This window comes from Aquarana catesbeiana, linkage group LG07 (genome assembly GCF_042186555.1).
Source record: "Aquarana catesbeiana isolate 2022-GZ linkage group LG07, ASM4218655v1, whole genome shotgun sequence".
NCBI lineage: Eukaryota > Metazoa > Chordata > Amphibia > Anura > Ranidae > Aquarana > Aquarana catesbeiana.
Genome location: NC_133330.1, coordinates 173,406,578 through 173,434,157, shown reverse-complemented (window position 1 = coordinate 173,434,157; position 27,580 = coordinate 173,406,578). Strand labels below are relative to the sequence as shown.

General features: G+C 44.2%; 1 protein-coding gene across 1 annotated transcript in view; it reads right to left on the bottom strand.

Moving 5' to 3' along the window:
• The window catches only part of IVNS1ABP (influenza virus NS1A binding protein), a 163,083-nt gene that overhangs the window by 78,297 nt on the left and 57,206 nt on the right, over positions 1-27,580 (bottom strand). Inside the window, exons 3-6 of the mRNA XM_073592881.1 lie at positions 21,191-21,316; positions 12,825-12,994; positions 11,714-11,789; positions 9,314-9,487 (exon numbers count right to left, since the gene is read on the bottom strand). Of these exons, the coding sequence (XP_073448982.1) occupies positions 9,314-9,487; positions 11,714-11,789; positions 12,825-12,994; positions 21,191-21,301 (531 nt within the window). The 5' untranslated portion in view covers positions 21,302-21,316. The remainder of the gene's footprint in view (positions 1-9,313; positions 9,488-11,713; positions 11,790-12,824; positions 12,995-21,190; positions 21,317-27,580) is intronic.

Sequence of the window (27,580 nt, the reverse complement as noted above, 5' to 3'; positions counted from 1 at the left end):
AGTTTAAAAATAAGATAAAAAAATAATAATAATAAAGAAAAAAAAAAAAAAAAAAAAAAGCACCCCTGTCCCCCCTGCTCTCGCGCTAAGGCGAACGCAAGCGTCGGTCTGGCGTCAAATGTAAACAGCAATTGCACCATGCATGTGAGGTATCGCCGCGAAGGTCAGATCGAGGGCAGTAAGTTTAGCAGTAGACCTCCTCTGTAAATCTAAAGTGGTAACCTGTAAAGGCTTTTAAAGGCTTTTAAAAATGTATTTAGTTTGTCGCCACTGCACGTTTGTGCGCAATTTTAAAGCATGTCATGTTTGGTATCCATGTACTCGGCCTAAGATCATCTTTTTTATTTCATCAAACATTTGGGCAATATAGTGTGTTTTAGTGCATTAAAATGTAAAAAAGTGTGTTTTTTCCCCAAAAAATGCGTTTGAAAAATCGCTGCGCAAATACTGTGTGAAAAAAAAAAATGAAACACCCACCATTTTAATCTGTAGGGCATTTGCTTTAAAAAAAATATATAATGTTTGGGGGTTCAAAGTAATTTTCTTGCAAAAAAAAATTATTTTTTTATGTAAACAATAAGTGTCAGAAAGGGCTTTGTCTTCAAGTGGTTAGAAGTGTGGGTGATGTGTGACATAAGCTTCTAGATGTTGTGCATAAAATGCCAGGACAGTTCAAAACCCCCCCAAATGACCCCATTTTGGAAAGTAGACACCCCAAGATATTTGCTGAGAGTCATGTTGAGTCCATGGAATAATTTATATTGTGACACAAGTTGCGGGAAAGAGACAATTTTTTATTTTTTTTTGCGCAAAGTTGTCACTAAATGATATATTGCTCAAACATGCCATGGGAATATGTGAAATTACACCCCAAAATACATTCTGCTGCTTCTCCTGAGTATGGGGATACCACGTGTGTGAGACTTTTTGGGAGCCTAGCCGCGTACGGGACCCCGAAAACCAAGCACCGCCTTCAGGCTTTCTAAGGCCGTAAATTTTTGATTTCACTCTTCACTGCCTATCACAGTTTCGGAGGCCATGGAATGCCCAGGTGGCAAAAAAAACCCCCAAATGACCTCATTTTGGAAAGTAGACACCCCAAGCTATTTGATGAGAGGTATAGTGAGTATTTTGCAGACCTCACTTTTTGTCACAAAGTTTTGAAAATTGAAAAAAAAAAAATTTTTTTTCTCGTCTTTCTTTATTTTCAAAAACAAATGAGAGCTGCAAAATACTCACCATGCCTCTCAGCAAATAGCTTGGGGTGTCTACTTTCCAAAATGGGGTCATTTGGGGGGGGTTTGTGCCACCTGGGCATTCCATGGCCTCCGAAACTGTGATAGGCAGTGAGGAGTAAAATCAAAAATGTACGCCCTTAGAAATCCTGAAGGCAGTGCTTGGTTTTCGGGGCCCCGTACGCGGCTAGGCTCCCAAAAAGTCCCACACATGTGGTATCCCCATACTCAGGAGAAGCAGCTAAATGTATTTTGGGGTGCAATTCCACATATGCCCATGGCCTGTGTGAGCAATATATCATTTAGTGACAACTTTGTGCAAAAAAAAAAAAAAAAATTTGTCACTTTCCCGCAACTTGTGTCAAAATATAAAACATTCCATGGACTCAACATGCCTCAAAGCAAATAGCTTGGGGTGTCTACTTTCCAAAATGGGGTCATTTGGGGGGGTTTTATGTCATCTGGGCATTTTATGGCCTTCAAAACTGTGATAGGTAGTGAGGAGTAAAATCAAAAATGTACGCCCTTAGAAATCCTGAAGGCAGTGATTGGTTTTCGGGGCCCCGTACGCGGCTAGGCTCCCAAAAAGTCCCACACATGTGGTATCCCCATACTCAGGAGAAGCAGCTAAATGTATTTTGGGGTGCAATTCCACATATGCCCATGGCCTGTGTGAGCAATATATCATTTAGTGACAACTTTTTGTAATTTTTTTTTTTTTTTTTTGTCATTGTTCAATCACTTGGGACAAAAAAAATGAATATTCAATGGGCTCAACATGCCTCTCAGCAAATTCCTTGGGGTGTCTACTTTCCAAAATGGGGTCATTTGTGGGGGTTTTGTACTGCCCTGCCATTTTAGCACCTCAAGAAACGACATAGGCAGTCATAAATTAAAGGCTGTGTAAATTCCAGAAAATGTACCCTAGTTTGTAGACGCTATAACTTTTGCGCAAACCAATAAATATACACTTATTGACATTTTTTTTACCAAAGACATGTGGCCGAATACATTTTGGCCTAAATGTATGACTAAAATTGAGTTTATTGGATTTTTTTTAGAACAAAAAGTAGAAAATATCATTTTTTTTCAAAATTTTCGGTCTTTTTCCGTGTATAGCGCAAAAAATAAAAACGGCAGAGGTGATCAAATACTATCAAAAGAAAGCTCTATTTGTGGGAAGAAAAGGACGCAAATTTCGTTTGGGTACAGCATTGCATGACCGCGCAATTAGCAGTTAAAGCGACGCAGTGCCGAATTGTAAAAAGTGCTCTGGTCAGGAAGGGGGTAAAACCTTCCGGGGCTGAAGTGGTTAAGTAATTACTTAAGGCTCTGTATCCCATGATGTAGAAATTAAAGAAATTAAGGTTACAGCCCACCAGTGAGAACTGGATTTTAAAGAGGGAGGTCAGCAGAATATTTGACGTAATACTAAAACCCTGCCTTAAAAAATTAGATTCAAGTGTGTATTCTAAAATTAGATGTAAATCTTTTGAAGGAAAAATGAACAAAGCATATCTTCATATAAAGTGCACTTGCCTCGATCCACAACGCCTAGTGTGCATCCTGGTTGCTCTCACCTTTCCCTGCAATCTGCATGTCACTTCTGACAGTTTTCTCCAACACCAGGCAATCCAAAGATTGTAGCAAGCAGTCCAGAGAGAACGATAGCATATGAGGGGTGGGAGCTGCATCCCTCAAAGAGTATAGAGGAATTTTGACTTCTTTGTTAAGTCCATATCTTGGGAGAACAGTAGAAGAGACAGGCAAAATATTCATACACTATGAGTTAAAGGCTTGTATATTTGGGTGACTGGACACTGGCAAAACCTGTGAGGACATGCCCCCAACCCCAAGCACCTCCCCTATAACCCTACCCCACTCCCTGAGTCTTCAGTTTTGTAGCAAGTAATGGCAGGGTGGCCTGTGTCCTCTACTGTAGTCCAACATATGGAATTAACATGCAAGTCAAAACTCCTCATCTTAAAATCATACAGTACAGGACATTGGAAGAATATTCACATACCATGGTGCGTCCCCAAGCAATGAATTGTAAAAGATTGGTCATAAGTCTCCTGATGAAGGAGCACGCGTGCTGTGAATGCACACTCCTCCCCGCTCTCTCTCCAACCGGAAGTGACGTACACCGCCGTGAGCCGCCCTGAGTGTCTGGAAGCGCTGGGAACCACTGGCTTCCCTGGACCTATCAGCTGCCTCGTCACCAGTGAGAAGCTAGTCTTTCCAACGAGCTGATGAACTACATTATTAATCCCACATGCGCTGACATCTCATACATCTTGTAAGTTACCAATTGTCTTTTATGGAATAAAATGTCTTAATAATGCTGCACTTAGATGGCACTGCTCTCCTTGTCTTTGCCTTCCACAGAGTTACTTCTAGCCTGTCATGAGCTGGCAGCCGCCCACAGTCAACTTATCACTTCAACTGTCCTTGTGACATAAATGTACCTCTCCACATGAATTCGATGTGAAAAAGAGTTCCAATAACCCACTCTCTCTTTATCCAGCTGATCGAGCACACATGATCGAATGTACTTTCTAAACTGTGGCAACAGGCCTAACAACAAGGGTCAAAGGACCCAACCGAGAAACACTGCAGGAACCTTGCGGCCAAAAGCCGCTTCAGCAGAAGATTGGATGTACATGTAAACCAGTTAAAATTTTGACCAAGTATGAACAGAAGACCAGGTGGTAGCCTTGCACAAGTGCTACCGAGACTTGGGTGTCAAAATGAGATAAGTGCTCTTAGGGAAAGAACTTTCTCATATGGTAGAAAGACTTGGGATGTGTCCAGGACCAGACCCAAGTTTTCCAGCTGAAGGAAAGGCTGGATAGCAGATTTGTTAGTTAGAATTGATCAAAGGTCTAGAGCAGTGGTTCTCAACTCCTGTCTTCAGGACCCACTAATAGGTCAGATTTTAAAGGGCAAGTCCACCTTTACAGAAAAATCTGTAAGGTGAACTTACACAAGACCCTCTCCTTCCCCAGTCCCGCTGACCTGGAGGTCAGCGATCTCCCGATATGAGCCCTGGTATAGCCGCGTCACGGGTTCGGGGATTAGAAATCCCCCTTGGCTTAACCTCCAAAATGTACCCCGTTAGGAGGTACGTTTAGGAGCATTTCAATTGGTCAGCGCCGACCAATCAGAACCAAAGTAGCCTGTCCTGTCAGTGGGGGAGAAGGGGAGAGAAAGCCGAGGGGATTTCTAAGCCCCGGACCGGTGACGTGGCTATACCAGAGCTCATAGCGAGAGATCACCAAGCTCCAGGTCAGCGGGACTGGGGGGCAGGGGGGTTTGAGGAGGGGGTCCTGTGTAAGTTCACCTTACAGATTTTTCTGTAAAAGGTGAACTTACACTTTAAGTATTACTTTGGGGAGATGCAGACTAGAATACTGCAATCACTGAGCAGCAAATTATATCACCTGTGATGTATTTCAGTTATCTTGCAAACCTGGTCTGTTAGTGGGTCCTGAAGACAGGAGTTGAGAACCATTGGCCTGGAGCATCTGAATTGTCTTGTGGACATTTTCTGATAGCTGCAAGGGAGAGTAGTACTTCAGAAGAAGGTCGCCTAGACAGCCTGCGACTTGGATGGCCTGAGTTCTGGGACAGGAAAGCAGAGCTTTGTTAACAGTCTGTGAGAAGAGGATAAGCCAAAGGGAAGCCGTGACTGGCTGTCACGTGATCCGAAAAATCCCAATCGCAAGCAGCGATTCAGGAGCATTCGATTTAGGCACCGGTAACTGTAGGGAGCCTGCACCGTGTGCGCTCTTGGCACAGCTGTATGGTCAGCAATTCACGCAAATATGCAGCCCCTCAGTGCCGAGAGGACGCATATTTGTTTGTGCCCAGTGCCAAGGGGTTAAGGAGTACATGACAGCTCAGGTGTAGACTGTCCTGTAACGAATTATGGTGAAAGAATAGGAGGAAGCACCCGAGTACTTTATAAGGGCTCAAGTAGTTGTTCAAGTGAGAAATCAATGGTATGATGTAACACCTGGTCATTCACCTGACACCGAGCTCTGAAGGGTTGCATTTTACCTACAAGTTTGCGCTATGAAGTAAATACATTCCAAATATAAACACGTTTTTAATAGTTACCAGAGACAAAGGGTGACACTGTCTTACATGTCCACAATGCTGGACTGTGAAGTACAGCCTTCGCCCATCACGGTGGGCATAACTCTGAAAGGGGTCTTCAAGGATTGGGTTCCAAAAGGGATGACCACAGCACTGGGCCTGTATAGCATTCCTACAGCTAACGCAACAGGTTGTAACAAATGCTAAGGTGAGCTTCCACGCAGGATCCAGTGCTGAAGCAACATTACAGGCCCCCTCCACAGTGTGGGGTCTGGGTATGGCAGCCAATATTTTAACTAAATTTTACCGACCTGACTGCTATACTGGCATTAGAAGACAATGAGAAAAATAATAAAACTAGTTAAAGATGAGCTCCAGGCTCCACCCCAAAAATAAAAAGATTTTAAGTATAAAAGACATTTGGTACCTGTCCAGGGATCTAGTGATGTCCTCATTTGTACCGATTCTTCAAAATCGGCTTTGGGTGCAGGTATCAGCATAGCAAGTAAGGGAAACAGGAAGTGAAGCCTTATGCCTTCACAGCCATTTTCCTACTGTGCATGCATGAGTCATGCCTTGTGAATGGTCCCATAGTCTTCTGGGACCTGTGAGATGTCCCAGAAGACTGCAGGGGAAGGAGGGGGGTACCCCCTACCCCCAAAAAGTGCAAAATGGCAAAATGTGGCAGTGGGGGGGGGGGGGGGTGCAAACAAGCGGAACTTCCCCTTTTGGATGAAGCTCCACTCAAAAGTGGAACTTCCACTCTAAGGACTCCTAACCCCCTGGCATGCTACATTTGGCATGTCATTTTTTTTGGGGGGGGGGTGAAGTGTGTACCTAGTTTTGACAGGTACTCAGCTCCCACTTCCACTCTCGCCGCCTAGGCGGCCACTTCCTCCCTGCAATCTTCTGGTATACGTCACAGGTCCCAGAAGACTGCCCAGCTATTTAGGACTTGCGCATGTGCAGGGCACACCTGGCCGTGAAGCCGCAAGCTGTCACAGTCGGGTGCCCACACTAGTAATGCCGGCGGGGGAGAGAACCGAGGCTTTGGGCGGCCGCATCGCTGGATCGTGGGACAGGCGAGTGTGTGTTTATTAAAAGACAGCAGGTACACTTTTTGTAGCTGCTGACTTATTAAACACGGAAACGGCTGGAACTCCTTCAGACACTAGCACAAAACTGAGGTTTCACGGAGAGGAGTAAGTTTATAGGGGAAGCACCAGGGAGCGTGACCTCTAAAGCTTTTCCAGTGTATAATCACTTGTAGGTACACCTTTATAACCCATGGAATATAAATATTCTGCCTGTGTCCTGTACTGTAAGGGCTTATTTACACTGGCTTCATCAAGGCTTCGGACAGGTTTTGTTAAAGCCCTCTGAATGCTAGTTAAATCTCCGGTGACTAAATAAAATGGTTAGCTTACAGTTCTGTTTATACCTGCTTTTGCTTTGCTTCAAAAACTATACCCCATGTAGCTTCAGTGGTGCATCAAAGCGTCTTCAAAGCCTCCATTAGAAGTCTATGGCAAAGCTTGCTTGAAGCCTCATCGAAGCTCCACCAAAGCCCCACTGAAGCCTCATCGAAGCACCAAGCAAAAGCAGGTGTAAACAGGACTGTAAGCTAACCATTTTATTTAGTGACAGGAGCTTTGACTGGCGTTCAAAGAGCTTTAACAAAGCGTGTCCGAAGCCTTGTTTTGAAGTGTAAACAAGCCCCAATGGTTTATTTAAACCTGTACATTGTGTTCATTACTTCGCAATTGCAGGCACTTTTGAAAATGCTAGTATGCACCTATGTGCAGTAAATGGCTTTTTTTTCTCCCTTTAATTGTTACAGCAGCTCAGAGCATTTTTCGTCTTTTCAAATATTTATAAGCAAGAAAACATATATACTAGAGCTGCACGATTCTGGCTAAAATGAGAATCATGATTTTTTTGCTTAGAACGAAGACCAAGATTCTTGCGGCGTAACATAATTTTTCAAATTATACAAAAATATTGGGCTAACTTTAATGATTTAAAAAAAAAATAAAAAAATAAACACTAAAGTGTATTTACAAAAAATATATATACGTTTGAAAGACCGCTGCGCAAATACAGTGCGACACAAAATATTGCAACAACTGCCCCTTTTATTCTCTAGGATGTCTGCTAAACAAAGGTCAGAAAAAGTTTAGTCTTTAAGTGGTTAAACTGCCCTCATTTACAGACCAAAGTTCATCCCTTTGATCTAAGAACAAAATGTTTACAAGGTTTCTCTATCTCCAATGTTAAAATAAACTTGGCAGGCTGCCTGGATTTTTTTTTGTCAGCTGTCAGAAGTGAGCAGAGAACTTTCTGCACTTGTTACATAGAATTGGGAAATGCTGATCAGAAGGGGGGTAGAATCGTTATTTTGATTCTTTAACGATTAAATTGTGCAGCTAACAAAATGTTTTATTAACAAATTTGCATTACAGTAACAAATTCAACAAAATGCTCACCATGAGCACCGTAGCACTTATACATTTGAACTGATATGTATATACAGTTTGCTTGGATCAGAAAGTAAAAGATATATAAAGCTTTCAATGAGTCACCGTTATTGCCCTGGGTATGAAAAATCAACATTAAGAGGTTCGAATTCTGACAGTTGTTATACTCTATGTCTGAGTCAATGGGTTTCTTAATTACTGGAAATGGTGAGGGTAGATGTGCATCACACAAATCGTATTATATTTTGTTGGGCACCCTTTGTGTTCATATACAAGTCTTATATATGGCAATATTAGGTTTACCATTTTTATCCATGTACAGGAGGACTGGGTTGTTTCCACTTAAGTGCAATGGCCTTCCTAGCCAGAAACCACGTCTCTTTCAGTAGAGCTCTGTGATACCTCTGCCACTGTTCCTCATCCAGAATACCCAAAAGGCATAGGAGTACAGGGAACAGATAACGACAATGCTGAGGACAGAAGGTCCGTAACCTGCTATGACAGGGCACACCCAAATTACATGTGCAAAATCAGCTTTTGTGCGATTACATCTCGTACAGTTAAACGTTGGTAAGCGATGCATAGCATGCAACCTCACCGGAGTAAGGCAAGACTGGTGTATCATATATAGTTGTGTCAACTTGTTATTAATGGCTGGAGACACCTGTGAATGAGAGGAACAAGCCTCTTCCCAATCCTCCTGTTAAATCTGGTATGATTTGTTGCCATTTGAATTGCACTATCAGTGGAGTTTTGCTAACAATAGAATTTAAAAGATGGGTATAGACTTCAGATATGAGTCGTCCAGGACCTTGCGACTTTAATATGCCTACGAGTGGGTAATTAGAATATTTTGAGACGTTAGTCCCAAACTGAGCACTCAATGTGTGCCTGAGTTGCAGGTAGTTATGAAAGTTTGTACGGGGAGGTCAAATTTCTGCTGTAGGTCAAAGGACGAAAGAACAGTGCCATTATAGATATCCTCGGGAGTAGTTGAACCTTTTTGTTCCCAAAAAGAGTAGTCCGTAAAATGTAGCAATTGAGAAAACATTGGGTTATGGCCAAGTAGGAAGTGCAGCTTCAGTGTCCTTAAATCCTACAATATGTTTGGACTCTCTCCACACCGCTGTGGCCTAATTCGGAATTGGCAAACGCACTTTTTCTAGGTCTGTCTTCGGTGCCTCCAAAGCTAATCAACAAGTTATTCAATTTAAGGAATTATGCTAGATGTGACTCCACTACTGTAGGTGAAACAGGTGACAGCCAATCAATTAAATGGCGTAGTTATCCTGTTATGTACCACTATTTTATATTCGGAAGTGGCATATCAGCTTCCGCTTTAGGGTTTTGCAGGGTGGAGAATTTAGGCATCCTTCTATTCTGGGCCATATAAAAGAGCTAAACAAGGTGTCCAGGGTTCTAAAATAGATCCGGGGCACCGGCACTGGCATATTTGAAGATACATACAGACACTTCGGTAAGAGGACAATATGTACTTACTTTAAGTCGAGGCAGCTTAAGAAAATCATCTTGTTCAGAAATTTCAAGAAGATGCTCCTGAATGTACATGTCTATTTTGCTTAAAAGACGCCAATCTCCCATTGCATTTGCAAAGTTACGGTACGAGATGCAGCTCTGTACATCCATCTTGGATAATAAATATTCACCACACACCTTTAAAGGAAAAATAAATTACATTTATGCAGAAATAACAAACCTTTGTATTATGTGACTAAGTAGTCATTATTAAATACTTTTCAGTGACAGCAAAGTCTTATTTTAATTGCAGTTGTAAATTTCCAGCTTTGTTTTTTTAATTACCACGTTAATCAGCCACAGAACCTGTGTAAGTCATATGTGTTCAGGTTTAAAGGGATGAGGTGGCAATTCTACTTGTGTGGGTGTTGTGGCTGGCATTTGGGATTGATGCCCTGCTAAATGCATGACTGTTCTCAAGGGCAACATCGTGGCTGTGCAGGTGTCTGAAAGGGCCAGTCGGCAGTTGAAAGATTGACAATGAAGTCTCCAAAGGGCAACATAAGGCAACATTCCTGCAGAGAGGAAGAGCTGAAACAGAGTGGCTGTATGCGAGGCCAAGTAGCTGTATGGTTTTCTGCCAAAAAAAAAAATCTGAAGAGCAAGACTAGGCATGCTCAGAAATGAAAGAACACATACAAAACAATTCAGCACATTACGTCACTTCTGACGTTGAATTCTGCCGTCCGAAAATTTTCTGATAGTTAGTACCCTCTTCACATCTCCTCATAGCAAGCATTAAGGACGGTCTTCTTTCATTACTGCTACACAGTGGCACATACTGTGGATGCTTTTAACCCCAGGAGGGGGAGAGGAATCTGGTGAGTGCAGCCGCAATAAGAACTAAGATATGCACTGTGTGTTCACTCACTGAAAAGTCCATCTGACTAGAAAGAGGATTTTCTTCACGAGCACAAGAGCACTTTATATTTAAAATTATCATTATTATTTTCATTTTATCATCATTTTTTTCATTTTTTATTTATTTTCATTATCCAGGAATTTTGGCTTTTTGATGATTTTTCTATTTTTATTTATAATGGACACTATAGAAATGCAGACTTTGGATATCTGCTTGTTTGGTGGTTTTTAATAATTAGCACTTTGGAAAGTTTCATGCAAGCATATTAATTGCAATTGCACCTTAGATTGTTTTAGCATGTACCACAATTTTGTTTAGTGTTTTATCCTTTATCTTAACGGATATTATATATACTGATTTTTTTACACTAGGAATCACTCACTTTGTTTGATTTTAGTTTTGATGCAAAAACACAGTGTACAAGTAATTTTTGGTTTGGTTTATTTGACAATACACAATTGATACACATTGGTAATACTTATCAATACACGGTATAATATCTTCTTAGTCTCTAGAATTTTCCAAAGGAAGCACCCTATGTATTTTTATACCATTATGTGTTAGCAGCAGAACAGCGCCATATCTACTTTGTTTTCTTATCATGTATCATTGCTCCACTTAGTGGTAGTAATAGGTAGAGGCAGCAGTTCTAATAACCCCCTCCAACTCTTCATTAGGTACCTAGTCCGTTGCGCTGAGATTTTTTCTTTATTAGCTTTCCAGCTGTTTTGACAGGACATATATATATTTTAGAGCTGCACGATTCTGGCCAAAATGGGAATCACGATTTTATTTGCTTAGAATAAAAAGATCACGATTCTTGCAATGTAAAATCTTTCACATTATACAAGAAAAATTGGGCTAACTTTACTGGTTTTGTTATATTTTTTTTAAATTCATTAAAGTAATTTTTTTCCAAAAAAAAACTGCATTTGAAAGACCGCTGCGCAAATACAGTGTGACATAAAATATTGCAACCACCATTTTATTCTCTAGGGTCTCTACTAAAAAAATATATATAATGTTTGGGGGTTCTAAGTAATTTTCTAGCAAAAAAAAAGATTTTAACTTGAAATCAACAAATGTCAGAAAAAGGTTTAGTGGTTTCTTCATTTACACACGAAGTCTATTCCATTGACAAATTGTTACAATGTTTAGACTTAGTTCCACTGATAAAGAATGTTGGTATTCTTGGCAGACTGCCCTATTTTTTCTTCCTTTCTTTTGACAAGGCTGTGGCTTCAGAATTAAAAAAAGGTTTAACTGGATATTGACTACACAAACAATATCCTCTAATGATACTTGCTCCTTTCCTCAGTTGTCACCGATACCTGTCAGAAGAAAAGGTTACCATGGACAGAAGAGTAGGGTGAAGTCAATGCTTCAGTTTAGACAAACACTGGGCCACAATTCCGAACATTCATAAAAAGGTCTGTCTGTTCAAACCTTGCATTACTTTGCAAAAAACAAAAATCACTGCCCACCACCCTTGAAAACACTACCTGCTTTACACGATCGATTTTAAGCTTTTTTGCTGCAGAGTAAACATCTTTTACCAATTCAGTCTCAGCTTTCAGCCTATAAAAGAAAAATATAAATGATTGTATAGTACACCAATGAATGTTAATGTTTATTAAAGTCTACCAATCAACTCATTTGCTCACTTTGAAAGTGCGCCATATAAAGAGCGCGAAAATCACTTGTTTTATTGAGCCAGAAATCTTGTGTAACTTCATGTTTTCTCTGTCTAAGCACAAGGAGGGGTTATGGAAATAAGGAGAGATCTGGGTTTCTTTGCAATGCATGAGAAATAAAGTAGGCAGGACTGACCACTCATTGCTTTTAGAATTAAAAAAAAAAACTGTTAAGGCAAAGGTTAGGCGCACACTATATTTCAGGGGGTCTGCTTTATAGTAACATGTTACACCCTACATACAGTAAAAGGTAAAAAACGTAACCTTTAGGTCAGTTAGCATTGCAAGTATCCCGTCTGCAAACGACAGCACCTATGATCAGATTTGGCCAAGAATGTAAAAAGGTCTCTGGTAGCCCTATCTATAAGAGCATCTCTACTCATTTACAGGTCTTTAAAGTGGTAGTAAATGCCTTTTGTTTATGTTTTACCTACAAGCCTATAATAAGGCTTACCTGTAAGTACTGTAAAGCTTTCCTAAACGTGCACCATTTAGGAAATATTTACTTGTGAAGCCGCCGGGGACTTCACCGTTACATGCCCTCTAACGGAACACGTGAACAGTGTCTCCCACGTGCATGCACGGGAGTGATCCATTTAAAGGATCGGTGCCCGCAAACCCATAAGGAGGACAGGGTGAAGATGGACGCCCTGTCAGCAGTGACAGAAAGCCGCTGGTGGGCTTTGTTTTTAGATAAGTTTCACATAATGTGCTAGTAAGTGATGCTTTAACCATTAATATCATACAAAAGCCCAGACTTATCTGTGGTTTTACTTTTACATATAAAACAAACATTCATGAATTTCTAAGTTCTTACCTTATGGCTCCCTTTGATACAGAATGACAAAACACTACTAGATACATTTCCCTTTTCATACTTTATTTCATAAAACAGATATAGCAAATAGATAAAACTTACTGTGAAGTGTATGCATAGTTTAACAGAACTTCTACTGCTTCTGGATTCAAGTCCTCAAACTTAACATGAGACATTCCATGAGACTCGTTGTCATTATTGAAAATTTCAAACAAGTAAGGACTACAGCATGCAAGAACTGCCCTGTGTGCCAACATTTCATGGCCACAAACCTTGAAAAGGCAAATAGAAAAGCATTAGAAAATGCATATTTTGAACACTTTACAACTCCTTTATAGATTTTGCTGGGGTGAGAGATGTCCTAAAGCCCTAATCACACTTGTGAATGGGGTCATTACCAATTACATGCAGTTGGCAGCCTGCAATGGGAGGTTGATAGTCTCCGAAACTAGTCAGATGGAGCGATTACATGCAATGACTGGTCTTGGACACAGACTACCTGCGTTCCAGGGTCGTTCATTGCCGGTAACTGATCCATGATTATATGTGTGAGCGGTCACGATTAGCTGTGGGAGCAGTTAGCCTATTGCTTTTATTGGGGCCACCGCCCGCTGCTAATTGCAGGTAACCCTTGCTGGGTCAGTTAGCTGTAATTAGTAACGGTCCCATTCACATAGGTGACAGAAATAAGGTTTAACCCACCACAGGTTTAAACCCCACACACTAAAGAAGAAAAAAAAAAAAAAAGAAAGAAAAACAGCTCAATGTTCTGCCCATAAGGTAGCAAATGTTGTAATATAACAATCCTGACTTTTATGCACATTGTTCCAACACATTCTTAAACAACCTAAGAAAGAAAGGGGGCGCCAATGCTATTGTAAATCCTTAAAGTGGATGTAAACCCGATTCATGAAATTGAGCTGTGCACATATATTTGCAGTTTTTTCTTATCTCTCTTCAAAGCTCTATGTCCGTAGCCATCTCCTGTTCCTTTCTTCTGTTATCTGGATGATAACTTCTGACAAATTCTCCTACACATGATAAAAGCAGTCTGAGTTTTGTGTTTGGGGGGATGCTATAAAGATTAGCAGAGCCCTGAACTGTTCAAGCAACAGAGCTGAAAGTCTCAACCTATGAGGGAAGGTGTGTGCCTTTGCTCCAATCAGCTGTCTTGGCTGTATGCCAAGACAGCTGAAAACTTCTCTCTTCAGGAAAGCCTATAAGGTCTCTAAGTAATCTTTTACCACTTACATCAGCTCATTCCCCACAGTTACAACCTTTTGTACCACCTGCCCCAACCCTATTAGATTGTAAGCTCTTCTAAGCAGGGCCCTCTTAATCCTCTTGTATCTTATTGTATTATAACTGTATTGTCTCCCTTTTATATTGTAAAGCGCTGCGTAAACTGTTGGCGCTATATAAATCCTGTATAATAATAATAATGCCCAGCCTTCACTGCAATGTTGAACAGGAAGAAAAAATCTGTAACAATGCAGAGCACTTTCTAAACAACATATAAAGCTGAAGACAGCAGATATACATGTAAAATGTATGTAGGGAGATTTGTTTCATCCCTGTGTATCATATAAGGCTGTTCACTTCACTGGGTACATATGTGAGGGTTTACATCCACTTTAAAGCTGACAAAACCCAACCCCATACCCAATCAGAATGCCCCTCAATTTTACTTTAAAAGCATTTCCAAAACTACCAAATGTACTGAAGAATGCTATGTTTAAAACAAAGGGATCCGATATAATAAAGGTCTTCTAGGCAGGCTTCCCAGCCATAAGCACCAATACTGTGGGCAACCTCGTCTGTCAGACGTGTACGCCTAGCTACTTGGGGCAATTTAGATTACAGTGGTTGTAACTTAACTGCTCTGTACAATTAAATTCAACAGAGCAGTCCCAAACCTCCTCTTCTTGGGTCCCCCACCGGCGCTCCTGGCACCTCCTCCCTGTCCAGGGCACTCACGGGAAGCTGCTTAGCATGGGGGCACGTGTGTGTGCTCGCTCCCGAGCCCCACTGCTGTGTCCATTGTCACAGAAAGCAGAACATGCTTGGCTTTAAATGACAGCAGTAGGAGCCAATGGCTCATGGTGCCCCAGCAAAGCCAGTGAGACCCATAAGCAGGGTGGATAAAAATCAATGATTTAAAAAAAAAAAAGAAAACATTTAAATCAATGTTTTTGTTTTTTAACAAATTTATTTTAAATAAAATGCTTTTGGAGTAAAAATCTCTCTCTAAATAAATATAGTTTTCTATTTAGGATACATTAATAATTTAGTTTATTCAGCAGGAAATGGAGCTTAGTTATGTAGCATGAGGCTGTATATTTTCCAATAGTTACAGTATTGGTAAATTCAGTCAATGAATCCAAGCTCTGCAAGCTGAGATAACATGCACTGCATTGATGCAGTCTCACAATTTCACAGTAACCATGCGATAAAACAAAAGTTCAGCAATATTCCTTTATCCCATTGTTTTGCAAATCTACGTACACTACAAACTATATGATTGAATCGGTTCTGATATCGCTGTTTTACTAATCTGAAAGCTCATTTTTCTAAATAGGAAAATGGGATTTTTGACTTACCGTAAAATCCATTTCTCTGGAGTTCACTGACAGACACATCACTTCCTTATTCAGAACCATAGGGTTATACCGCCCCCTACAGGCGTAGGACACTAGGCAGAAAAAAGACTTGGCTACGTCTATGGGCAGTCCTAGGTGGTATATACCCCTCTCTCTGCTATAGGCCTTCAGTTTTGTAACAAGCAGTGTTAAAAGCATTAAAACTCCATGGGGGGTGGGGGGGGGGGTGCTGTGTCTGTCAATGAACTCGGAGAAATTGATTTATTTTATGGCACGTCAAAAAGCCCATTTTCTCTATCTTTCATTGACGGACACAGCGCTTCCCTATTCAGAACCATAGGGACATCCGAAAGCAGTGCCAAACGTGAGGGGTGGGGCAGCCAACAAATAACAGGCTAACCAGATAACCGGAGCTCAACGAGAACAACTGGAGCCCAACCTGAACAGAAAGAAACCCCCTCAAGAGGGATAGACCCCCCTAGACTGCAGTCTGCAGAACCTTATGGCCAAATGAGGCATCCGCAGGGAATGCAAGGCAAATTCCCTCGGATGTTGCGGCCTGGGACACAGGGAAGGCAACACAATGTCCTCATTTAAATGGAAATCAGAAACAACCTTTGGAAGGAACCAAGGACAAGGACGAAGAACCACCTTGTGTTTGTAAATCACCAGGTAGTGCGTACGACAGGATAACGCCGCCAATTCCAACACCCTGCGAGCAGAAGTGATACCCACTAGAATGACCGTAATTCCTTTGGCTTCGATCCTGCATAACAGCCGATGGCAGAAGCTCGAGAGGAGGAAAGGCATAGATCAGGCAATACTGGCCCCACCAGAGCGTCCATGGCGTCCGCAAGAGGACCCAGAGACCTGTCCACAAACCGCTGCACCTTTCTGTTGATCTGAGATGCCAACAGATCTACCTCTGGAATGCCCCAACGCAGGCATATCTGTTGAAACACATCCTGATGAAGGGACCACTCCCCTTGGTCTAACACCTGTCGACTGAGGTAATCCGCCTGCCAGTTGTCCACCCCTGGAATGTGGACGGTGGAGATGGCCAGGATGGAGCGTTCTGCCCACCAGAGAATGCCGGCTACTTCCAGGCTGCTGACACACTCCTCCCTGATGGCTAATATAGGCCACCGCCGTGGCATTGTCCAATTGGAACCGTACCGGGAGCCCCTGAAGTCGATCCGTCCAATGATCCAGAGTCTGATCGTCTGAAGTTCCAAGATGTTGATAGGTAGCCAGGATTCCTCCAACCTCCAGCGACCCTGAGCAGAGCTCAGGCCCAGGACTCCTCTCAACCCTGACAGACTGGCATCAGTGGTGACCACCGTCCAGTACAGAGGAAGAAATTATTTTCCCTGCCGAAGAGTCGGGGAAAGAAGCCACCAGATCAGGGACCCCTTGGTTTCTTGGCTCAGCTGAATAGGATTGTCCAGAGATCCTGGACATTTGTCCCATTTTAACAGGATCTCTTTTATCAGGGGTCTCGTATGGAACTGAGCAAAAACGGTACCGCTTCGAAAGTAGATACCATCAGGCCCAGCACCCACATTCAAGTCTGCAGTGAGACCCACTTGCTGGACAGCAGTAAGCGAGTCGCCGCCTGTAACTTCTGGAGTTTGTCCAGCGGAAGGAACACTCTGGCCAGAGCAGAATCCAGAGTCAGACCCAGATAATCCAATTTCTGAGCTGGAATTAGCGCAGACTTCTGGTAGAATTATCAGCCACCCAAAATCTGCCAGAGTCTGAATAGTGATCTCCACGTCGCCCCTCAGTGTAGCAGGAGACTCCGCTCGCAGAAGGACCATAGTCAAAACTTTTGTGAAGACCCGAGGAGCGGAGGCGAGACCAAAGGGTAACACGCCATGAACTGATAAAGTTCCTCTCCTGCAGCAAAGCGAAGGAATCGCTGGTGTCGTGCACAAATCAGAATGTGCAGGTAGGCATCTTTGATGTCAATGAAGGCAGGAAAGTGTCCCTGATGAAGGGATGCTACCACCAAGCGAATGGACTCCATTCTCAACTTCCAAAGTCGCACAAAGCGGTTCAGGGCCTTAAGGTCCAGAATTGGATGTACCATACCCTCTTTTTTGGGACCGTAAACAAATTTGAATAAAATCCTTGGAAACGTTCCGACACCAGAACCGGGACAATCACCTCCTGAAGCAACAGGTCTTGTACCGCGCCCTGGATGGCGAACAAAAAAATCTGCTTGGGGGCAAGTCTGGAATTCGATCTTGTAACCAGACAGAATCACTTTGCAGGCCCACATGTCATTTATCAGAGAGGTCCATGGCCTGGAAACCAGCAAAGACGCTGCATCCAAAGAGGCATTGCAGACAAATTGCAGCCCCTGGACCAACTGGTCAGCCAATTCAGTGAAGGCAGGAGGAAACTGATCCCCCTCCAGATTGCGGCGCAGCAGCTTCGCCCACTCCGTCAGTGTTTGAGACACCAGGGCAATGGCTAAGACGGGCCAAAGCACCAAACCCGCAATAGTGAACATAGTGTGGCTCAGAGACTCCGCCTTCCCGTCAGCCGGATCTTTAAAAGCTGGAGAGTCTTCAACCGGAATCATGGTGGCTTTTTTCAATTGAGAAACCGGGGGATCATCCCCCGGTTTCTCGTCCACTTCTTGAGAAGACTCTCCTCAAAAGGGATATTGCACAGCGAAGCACTCTGGGACCGCAAAGGGACGTTCCTATTCTTTATAGACAAACTTGTCAAAATAGGAGGGATAAGCGAACACTTTCACCGTGCGAGTCGGTTTGTAAGTGCCAAAAGGGACCGACACCTCCGCCGCACCCTCCAATTTTAAAGTTTCCCACACAGATGCAATCAGTGCGTCCACCAGCGCCTTCTTGTGCGCAGCCACCGGGCCAGAGGAATCATCCTCACTGTCCGAAAAATCCAGGAGCGCAGCCCCAAACCCCACAGGATGGGCCCTATCCACGGCGGCCGAATCAGATTCAGGATCTGATGAGACAGATGAAGCAGGGGAAGGCGTGGGACGCTTCTTACTAGTCTGCCGCCCAAGAGCCACCTCCACCCGGGACACAAAGGACTCCAGGAACGCTGTTAGTGTGTCAACGAATGGCTGGGACTCGGCAGGACCTGCAGCCTCTTATAGGGGGTCAGGTGGGGAAAAGTACTCCTGCGGCACCATAGGGGAAGAAGGGGCCCCACCGCACCAAGGAGCGACCACTGCTATGGGACACCCCCGCACCGATAGGAGGACCGGATCACCAGGACACCCCACAGCCTGCAGCACAGAGAGGAAGGGACCCCACCAGACTCACCACCCCACCAGCACAGTGCTTGCTGCCTCAGATATAGTCCCGCACACACGTGGTGTATGAGGGAGAAGATAAGCACAAAAGGAGAGGAGGTAAAAGGAGAATCTGCCGCTTGATAAAAAACACCATCCTGGGCTACACAGCAAAGGCCGCCACTGCCTGAGCACAGTGTCCACCATATCATGGCTGCGGGACTACACAAACATAGGAAGTCACCAGGCACTAGAGGAAAAAAAAAAAAAAAAGACACGGCTACAGCAAAATGGCCACGCACACGAGGCTACCAAGGACCCAGGAGGTATCCCTGTAGCCCACCAAGAAATCCACCTAAAAAAAAAAAAAAAAAAAAAAAAAAAAAGAGGGGATCCAAGCACCGGACCCCCGGGGGCACCCAGGGCCTTCCTCCTCCCCTTCCCGGTAAGCACAGCACCCAGCGGTGCACACCCCCTGCCCACCAGTACTGTACACCATCCCCAGGATCAACTATGGCACCACACTACCCCATATGGAGGAGGGAGGGGGGCTACCAGGGGATCTCCAGGGACCATCCGCCCCAGGGAGAGAGGGTGCAGGGAACGGAGGGGAACCCGCAGGACCGACCTGGGGAGGGGCCCGCGTCCGCCGCAAACCCACCAAGGGGAGAGAGGGGACAAGTACTCAGTATACCAGGTGGGCACCGCTCCAGACAGAACCTCCTTGCCACCGAAGTGGGGGGGGGCTGTCGGCAATGAGGGACGCTGCAACTCGGGCCGAGACCCGGCCGTATGCGACCTCGCAAGACGTTTAACTTGCAGGGCCAGCCACCGTCCAGTGGGGCTATATCGCAGCCGATCTAGCGCGTAGCTGCTGTCTACACACGCTCGCTGGCCAGACTGGGGAGACCACTGGATCAAGCGTCCAGCCCGTCAGTTGATTGTAGGTCTCACCGGAAAAAAATCCAGGAAATAAGAAAAAAAAAAAATGAATAAAAATAAATAAAAATTGCCAAGACTAGAGATTCCAGCAGGGAACTGAAGGCCTATAGTAGAGGGGGGGGGGGGGGGGTTGAATACCACCTAGGACTGCCCATAGGCGTAGCCAAGTCTTTTTTCTGCCTAGTGTCCTACTCCTGTAGGGGGCGGTATAACCCTATAGTTCTGAATAAGGAAGTGCTGTGTTTGTCAATAAACAAAAAGAGAAATCTTCATTTTGTTTGCAAATATTAAAGATAATAACTACAAGCAAGAATAAGTCATTATATTGAAAAAGCACCTGTCATTTCAGATCCATCATGGCAGCACCTGCTAGCGGGCTTCCACTCACCTGCTGCCACCTCATCCCTCACCTTGTTGTCTCACTGCTGCATCATCAGCCATCCCATTAAAGTGAACGGGATGGTCAGTGAGTCAACAGAGGGTCAGAGGAGGAGCTGCTGCGGGACATAGATGACAGTTGCTCTTTAAAAATGATGATTTAAAAATAGAGTTGATTTAAAATAAGCCGTTTTACTAGGGATTTAAATTAAATCCACCCTGCCATAAGTGAGGGGAGAGAGGGACTGCACAGCTCAGGTAAGAAAAAGCGGGGGGGGGGGGGGTGTAGGGGGGTTGGTCAGGAGGGATACTAATGCCTAAACGTTTTTTACCTTAATGCAAGGAATGCATTAAAGCGGGAGTCCACCTAAAAAAAAAAAAAAAAATTAGAAGCCAGCAGCTACAAATACTGCAGCTGCTGACTTTTAATAAATGTACACTTACCTGTCCCAGGGTCCAGCGATGTCGGCAGCCAATCACTCGCTCAACTCTTGCCAGCTGCCGCCGCCATCCTAGGTGAGGTAATCAGAAGTGAAGCGTTGCGGCTTCACTTCCTGGTTCCCTACTGCGCATGCGCGAGTCGCTCTGCACGTCGTAACTGGTCCCCACTATCTCCTGGGACCTGTGTGTTTCCCAGGAGACAGCGCGGAGGGATGGGAAGAGGCGTAGACTCCCGTGGGAGTCTATGCCAGGAAATGGGTGCAAATACCTGTCTTAGACAGGTATCTGCACCCCCCCCCCCCCCCGAAAGGTGCCAAATGTGACACCAGAGGGGGGGGGAGGGTTCCAAAAAGCAGAAGTTCCATTTTTGTGTGGAACTTCGCTTTAAGGTAAAAAATGTTTAGGCTTTAGAACCACTTTAAGGTTGGCTCAGTACATGCCTTCAGTCTCAAGAATGTTAATTTACAGATTTTGCGTTTAAGGTTCTTTTCAATTGGAGTGAACAAAATCATAATCTTGAAGATTGCCTGGGGACAACTGATTACTTTTGACTATAGTAACTGTATGAATCAGACTGCTTTTCATTTACAGCACTATGATCAATGACATCTTGCAGCCCATAACATCTTACCCCATCGATCAATATGATGCAACATTACTAAAAAAAAGTGTAGGGCAGTGATGGCAAACCTTCGCACCCCATTTGTTATGGAACTACATTTCCCACAATGCTCCACTACACTGCCGAGTGCATGAGCATTGTGGAAAATGTAGTTCCAAAACATCTGGAGTGCCAAGGTTTACCATCACTGGTGTAGGGCAACTACCTGAAGTTTGACATCACAAAACTGGCCACTTTTCCGCAAGGCATTTAGTTTGGCAACTGATGACTCAATAAACTGTTCATCCTCAAAACAAAGAAATCCGTTTGGAACCATTTTTTCTGTATGTAGCTGTAACGAAAAAATTAAAAAACAAACAAATAATTACACCATCCCAAATGTAGCTTACCAATGTCATATTATGCAACAAATGATAAAGGAAAACAAAATAGCATGAACACACTCAAATCTATGAAGTACCAGCTAACACTTCAAGTGCCTCCAGCGGTGGCATATAAGCCAAGTTTATGTGTTGTCTGCAGAGTGCCAGTGGGCATACACTATATTGTCAAAATATTGTGACGCCCGCCTTTATATACACACGATCTTTAATGGCATCCCAGTCTTAGTCCGTAGGGTTCAATATTGAGTTGGCCCACCCTTTGCAGCTATAACAGCTTCAACTCTTCTGGGATCGGGTTTTAAAAGTGGACAGAAGTACACATATACTGTACATGCATTCAGAGATATGGCTAACAAACAGTAAACAACATTGAATATCTTTGTGGACACAACTTACTAGATGCTGATAACAAGGTAATGCATTACTTACTCTAGTAGAAAGAGATTTTTAAAAAGGGATACTAAAGTCTGTTATTTTTAAAGAAAAACAAAACATGTTATAATTATTTGCTCTGTGCAGTAGTTTTGCAAAGAGCAGCCTGGATCCTCCTCTTCTTGGGTCCTCCTCTTCTTGCTATGGGGGCACCCGACCCGAGCCGCAGCATCATGTGTCTAGAGCTGCGGTTCTGCCCTGCCCCCTTTCTCTCCTCACTGGCTGACGGCAGCGGGAGCCAATGGCACCGCTGTGTCTCGAGGTACTCGTGGACATTGCTAGATCGAGATGGGACTCGGGTTTTTTTTTTTTTCTATATGTGAATGTAGATTTGGTGCAGAACATAAACCACAAGTACCTTATATGCATTGCGGGTGTGGGGCATAGATTTTTGCTTGTACATTTTTATAAGATGTTAAAGCTTACCTTAAAAGGGACTATACACTTACAAATGTTTTTGTTGTTCTTAGGCATTAGTGTAGTTCTATGTCCCTAGTCACCAAGACAACTTCCTGTTCTGGGTCACTTAGCACCAAATGCATGCATTACCATCCTATAGGTAGGAGATTCCAATGTAATACAAATCTTCCAGCTGCATTGTGAGCTCTCTGAGTCTGTGTTGGATCCAACTACTGTTTAGTTCTCACTTACACCAGCACTAGACAGGGACCCAGGGATTGTGGCTGTGTATGCAATTTCTTCACAGGTAAGCTATGCACTACAGACAAAGCTTATGAATCTGTGCGGTGCTATGCTAAATACCTCATGTTTTTACATACAAACTTCTGACACAGGAATGTGAGGATTTACACACAGTTGATGCAGGTAAAACATAAGGTGCATTAATACAATGTCTTCAAAGTGGTATTAAACCCCAAAGAAAACATACTTTAACTTACAAATTCTTAGATGTGATAGCTGCATTTGTTTTCCTTTTTAGGCTTTCTTCACCTGGTGAACCAGCCAGTAAGTCGATTTTTCAAAAGAACAAGCTATTTTGCAGATGCATCAGTTACAGGGACGAGACAAACCATTTAACACTGATAGGGGTGCTTGGCTCCTGCTGCTCTCAATCACAGCCAGTGATGAGGGAGTAGGGGCGGGGCAAAGCCCCACTCTGTGTGTCTTATGGAGCGCCAGTGAGGGACCCGAGGAGGATGGGGCTGTTCTGTGCAAAACCATTGCACAGAGCAGGTTAATCAATGTTGCAGTGATATTAACTTTAAAATGGAGCTCCAAACAAAAGGGGTAGCTCCATGCTTGTCTGGTTTTGACAGTTACCCACTCCAACTTCCAACTCTGTTTGCAATTTTGCCCCCATCCCCCACCTTTTCCCTGCAGTCGGCCCATTCACAAATTATAGCGTGCTTTGCAAATTCGCAGTAGGAAACCAGCTGTGAATCCGCAAGGCTTCACTGCCAGTTTCCCTTAGTCAAGATGGAGGCTAAAGCACCCTATAACTGATCGAAAATTTGACTTGCATGAGGACACCGCTGGATTCCTGGACAGGCCCTAATATTAAAAGTCAGCAGCTACAGCATCAGTATTTGTAGCTGCTGACTTAATTTTTTCTGAAGCAGCCTGGAGTTCCACTTCAAACTTGGAAAAGGCTTACTTTGGTCATGCCATGATGTGTATATTACAATTCCATCAAGTCCCCTTTCACACTACCGCGATTTTGCGGCCGCAATTTCAGGGAATGCCTGTGTAAACTTGGTCTATGGACTTCAACTAGCATCAAAGTTCGACCAAAGTAGTCCAGGGACTACTTTGAAGTCGCAGATATGAATTTTACTCATTGGAAATCATGGGATAGGACTTGTCATGCGACTTTGCAGTCCCAAGTCGCAGGACAAGTTGCACAAGTGTGAAAGGGGCCTAAAAAAAAAAAAAAAAAGCCTCAAGGTTTTTTACCTTAATGCATCATGCAATGTTTGTTTTTTGTATTTAAAAAAAAAAAAAAAGTGAACCTTTACAACCCCTTTAAAGTGGTTGTATACCTTTATTTGTAACTTTTACCTACAGGTAAGCCTATAATAAGGCTTACCTGTAGGTAAAAAAAAAAAAATCTCCTAAACCTGTACGGTTTAGGAGATCTTCCCCTCGCAATGAGCCGCTGACAGCAGCGGCGCATGCGCACAGGGGACTCTCGGCTGACAGCCCGGCAAACTCCGGAGCTTGCCGGGCAGAAGTCTCCCACGCGCATGCGCGGGAGTGACGACATCGCGGCTCCGGCCACTCACAGCCGCGATACCCGGAAGACACGCCGAGGGGAGATGTCAGCTTCCTCGGCGTGGACAGGGTGAGATGCCGGCGCCTTGTTCTAAGGTAAGTATCTCATAATGAGCTAGTATGCGGTGCATACTAGCTCATTATGCCTTTTCCCTTGCAGATGTAAAAAAAAAAAAAAAAAAAAAAAAAAAAGACAGCGGGTATACAACCGCTTTAACCACTTCAGCCCCGGAAGGACTTACCCCCTTCCTGAGCAAAGCACCTTTTACAATTTATCACTGCACTGCTTTAACTGGTAATTGTGCAGTCATGCAATGTTTTACACAAACAAAATTTGCGTCCTTTTGGTGGTATTTGATCACCTCTGCGGTTTTTATATTTTGCAATATAAAACGAAAAAAGAACGAAAATTTTGAAAAAAAAAAAAAAAAAAAGATAGAATTATATTTTCTACTTTTTGCTATTAAAAAAAATAAATACAATAAACTCAAATTTTAGTCATACATTTAGGTCAAAAAGCATTCAGCCACATGTCTCGGGTAAAAATCAATAAGCGTATATTTATTGGTTTGCGCAAAAGTTATAACGACTACTAACTAGGGCAGGGCTCAAAATTGAGCTACTAGCCAGGACTTGAAATTTGCCACCAGTTGCCCCACCCAATCCCTACTCTGCCCCGCCCATAATTCCGACCCTAAAAACGCCCTCATAAATTATCTCATGAAATTACCCTTAAGGGTCGGTTCACACTGAGGCAGCACGACTGCCTCAGGCGACCCAAGACACGACTCAGCGGCGACTTGCAAAACGACTTCTGTATAGAAGTCAATGCAAGTCACACACAAAGTCGTACAGGAACCTTTTTCTAAGTCGGAGTGACTTGTGTCGCTCCGATTAGAACGGTTCCATTGCACAAAACGGGATGCTACTTGTCAGGCGACTAGGAACACTCGGCTATTGAAATGAAAGCCGCTAGTGATGTCCCTCGCGCTCTGATCATCCAGCCGGCTCTCTCCTCTCTCTTCCCCTCAGCGAGCGCTGGGAAAAGGACTCCCATATAACCCGCCGGCCGGCAGTGCTCGTCCCCCCTCGCTCGCTCCCAGGCAGCCCTTCCTCGCCAGCCCTTAAAATTCGCTCGCAGAATGCGTGCAGGCAAGTGTAATTTTTTGAGGGCTGAATTGGGTACATTTTCTGGAATTTACGCAGCTTTCAATTTATGACTGCCCATCTCATTTCTTGAGGTGCTAAAATAGCAGGGCAGCCCCCCCAAATTACCCCATTTTGGAAAGTAGACACCCCAAGGAATTTGCTGAGAGGCTTGTTGAGCACATTGAATATTTTATTTTTTGTCACAAGTGATTGAAAAGTGAATAACAGAAGCCAAACTCCACCTTACACTGTAGTTAAAGCAACAGGGTTTTTTCCTCTGGGTATTAAGGTTTTACATGAATTAATAAGTTGATCAGTGGTAAATGGTTTGTGTCAACACTAACTGCTACATTCACAGGGGAGCTTGTTCTGTTGAAAAAAAAAAACAAACAGACTTACTTGCTGCATCACCAGATAAAAATACAGGAAAGAAAGCTAAAAATGCAGCCACGTCTAAGAATTGGTAAAGTTGGTTCTGTCAGAGCCGTCTGCACACATGCTTAAAATCCATTTTAGGCCTAAAGATAACCCCCCCGAAAACGTTTTCTGAAAGCAGACAACCTAGACCAGGGGTAGGTAACCTTTTGAGCACAGTGTGCCAAAAAATGTTTTCAAAGAAATTGAGCGTGCCAATTTTATAACAAAAAAAAAAAAAAATAATCAACTACTCAATCACGAAAAGGATTTTTTATAAAGTAAATGCTGTAAATACTTTAGTAGTGAGAAATTAACATCCTGCACTCTCAGCTCAAAGGAGCCTCAATGCATGCACCTTCACATCTGTCTGTCCCCCCCTGCAAATCTGCCCCACCACTGTACCCCCCCTGCACATCTGCCCCACCACTATACCCCCCCTGCACATCTGCCCCACCACTGTACCCCCCCTGCACATCTGCCCCACCACTATACCCCCCCTGCACATCTGCCCCACCACTATACCCCCCCTGCACATCTGCCCCACCACTATACCCCCCCTGCACATCTGCCCCACCACTATACCCCCCCTGCACATCTGCCCCACCACTATACCCCCCCTGCACATCTGCCCCACCACTGTACCCCCCCTGCACATCTGCCCCACCACTGTACCCCCCCTGCACATCTGCCCCACCACTATACCCCCCCTGCACATCTGCCCCACCACTATACCCCCCCTGCACATCTGCCCCACCACTATACCCCCCCTGCACATCTGCCCCACCACTATACCCCCCCTGCACATCTGCCCCACCACTGTACCCCCCCTGCACATCTGCCCCACCACTGTACCCCCCTGCACATCTGCCCCACCACTGTACCCCCCTGCACATCTGCCCCACCACTGTACCCCCCTGCACATCTGCCCCACCACTGTACCCCCCTGCACATCTGCCCCACCACTGTACCCCCCTGCACATCTGCCCCACCACTGTACCCCCCTGCACATCTGCCCCACCACTGTACCCGCCTGCTCCTCTGCCCCACCCATGTAACCGCCTGCTCCTCTGCCCCACCACTGTACCCGCCTGCTCCTCTGCCTCACCACTGTACCCACCTGCTCCTCTGCCCCACCACTGTACCTCCATGCACATCTGCTCCACCACTGAACCATCTCCTCATCTGTCCTAACACTCAACATATCTGCTCATCTGCTCCACGACTGTTCCCCCTGCTCTTCTCCCCCAACCACTGTAAACCCCTGATCATGTGTTCCACTGATGTACCTCCTTTCTCCTCTGCACATCTGCCCCAACTTTGTACCTCCTGCTCCGCTGACTGAACGCTGTAACCCCCTGCTCATCTGTCCCACAAATGTACCCCTTTCTCCTCTGCCCCAACACTGAAACCCCCCCCTTCTCATCTTTCCCATCACTGTAACCCCCTTCTCATCTGCCCCACCAATGTACCTCCTGCACATCTCTCTCACCTCTGTACCTCTGGGATGCAAAGAAAAACCCACAAATAACTTCAGGTGAAATACAGAACTCTCTGAAAACATGTGGTATGGCTGTTTCAAGGTGCACAATAAGGAGGCACTTGAAGAAAGATGGGCTGCATGGTCCAGTCGCCAGAAGAAAGCCATTACTACGCAAATGCCACAAAGTTTCCCGCTTACAATACGCCAAACAGCACAGAGACAAGCCTCAAACCTTCTGGCACAAAGTCATTTGGAGTGATGAGACCAAATTTGAGCTTTTTGGCCGCAACCATAAACGCTTCATTGGAGAGGAGGCAACAAGGCCTATGATGAAAAGGTACGCCGTTCCTACTGTGAAACATAGAGGTGGATCGCTGATGTTTTGGGGATGTGTGAGCTACAAAGGCACAGGAAATTTGGTCAAAATTGATGGCAAGATAAATGCACATGTTATCAAAAAATACTGGAGGGACATTTGCATTCATCAGCCAGGAAGCTGCAC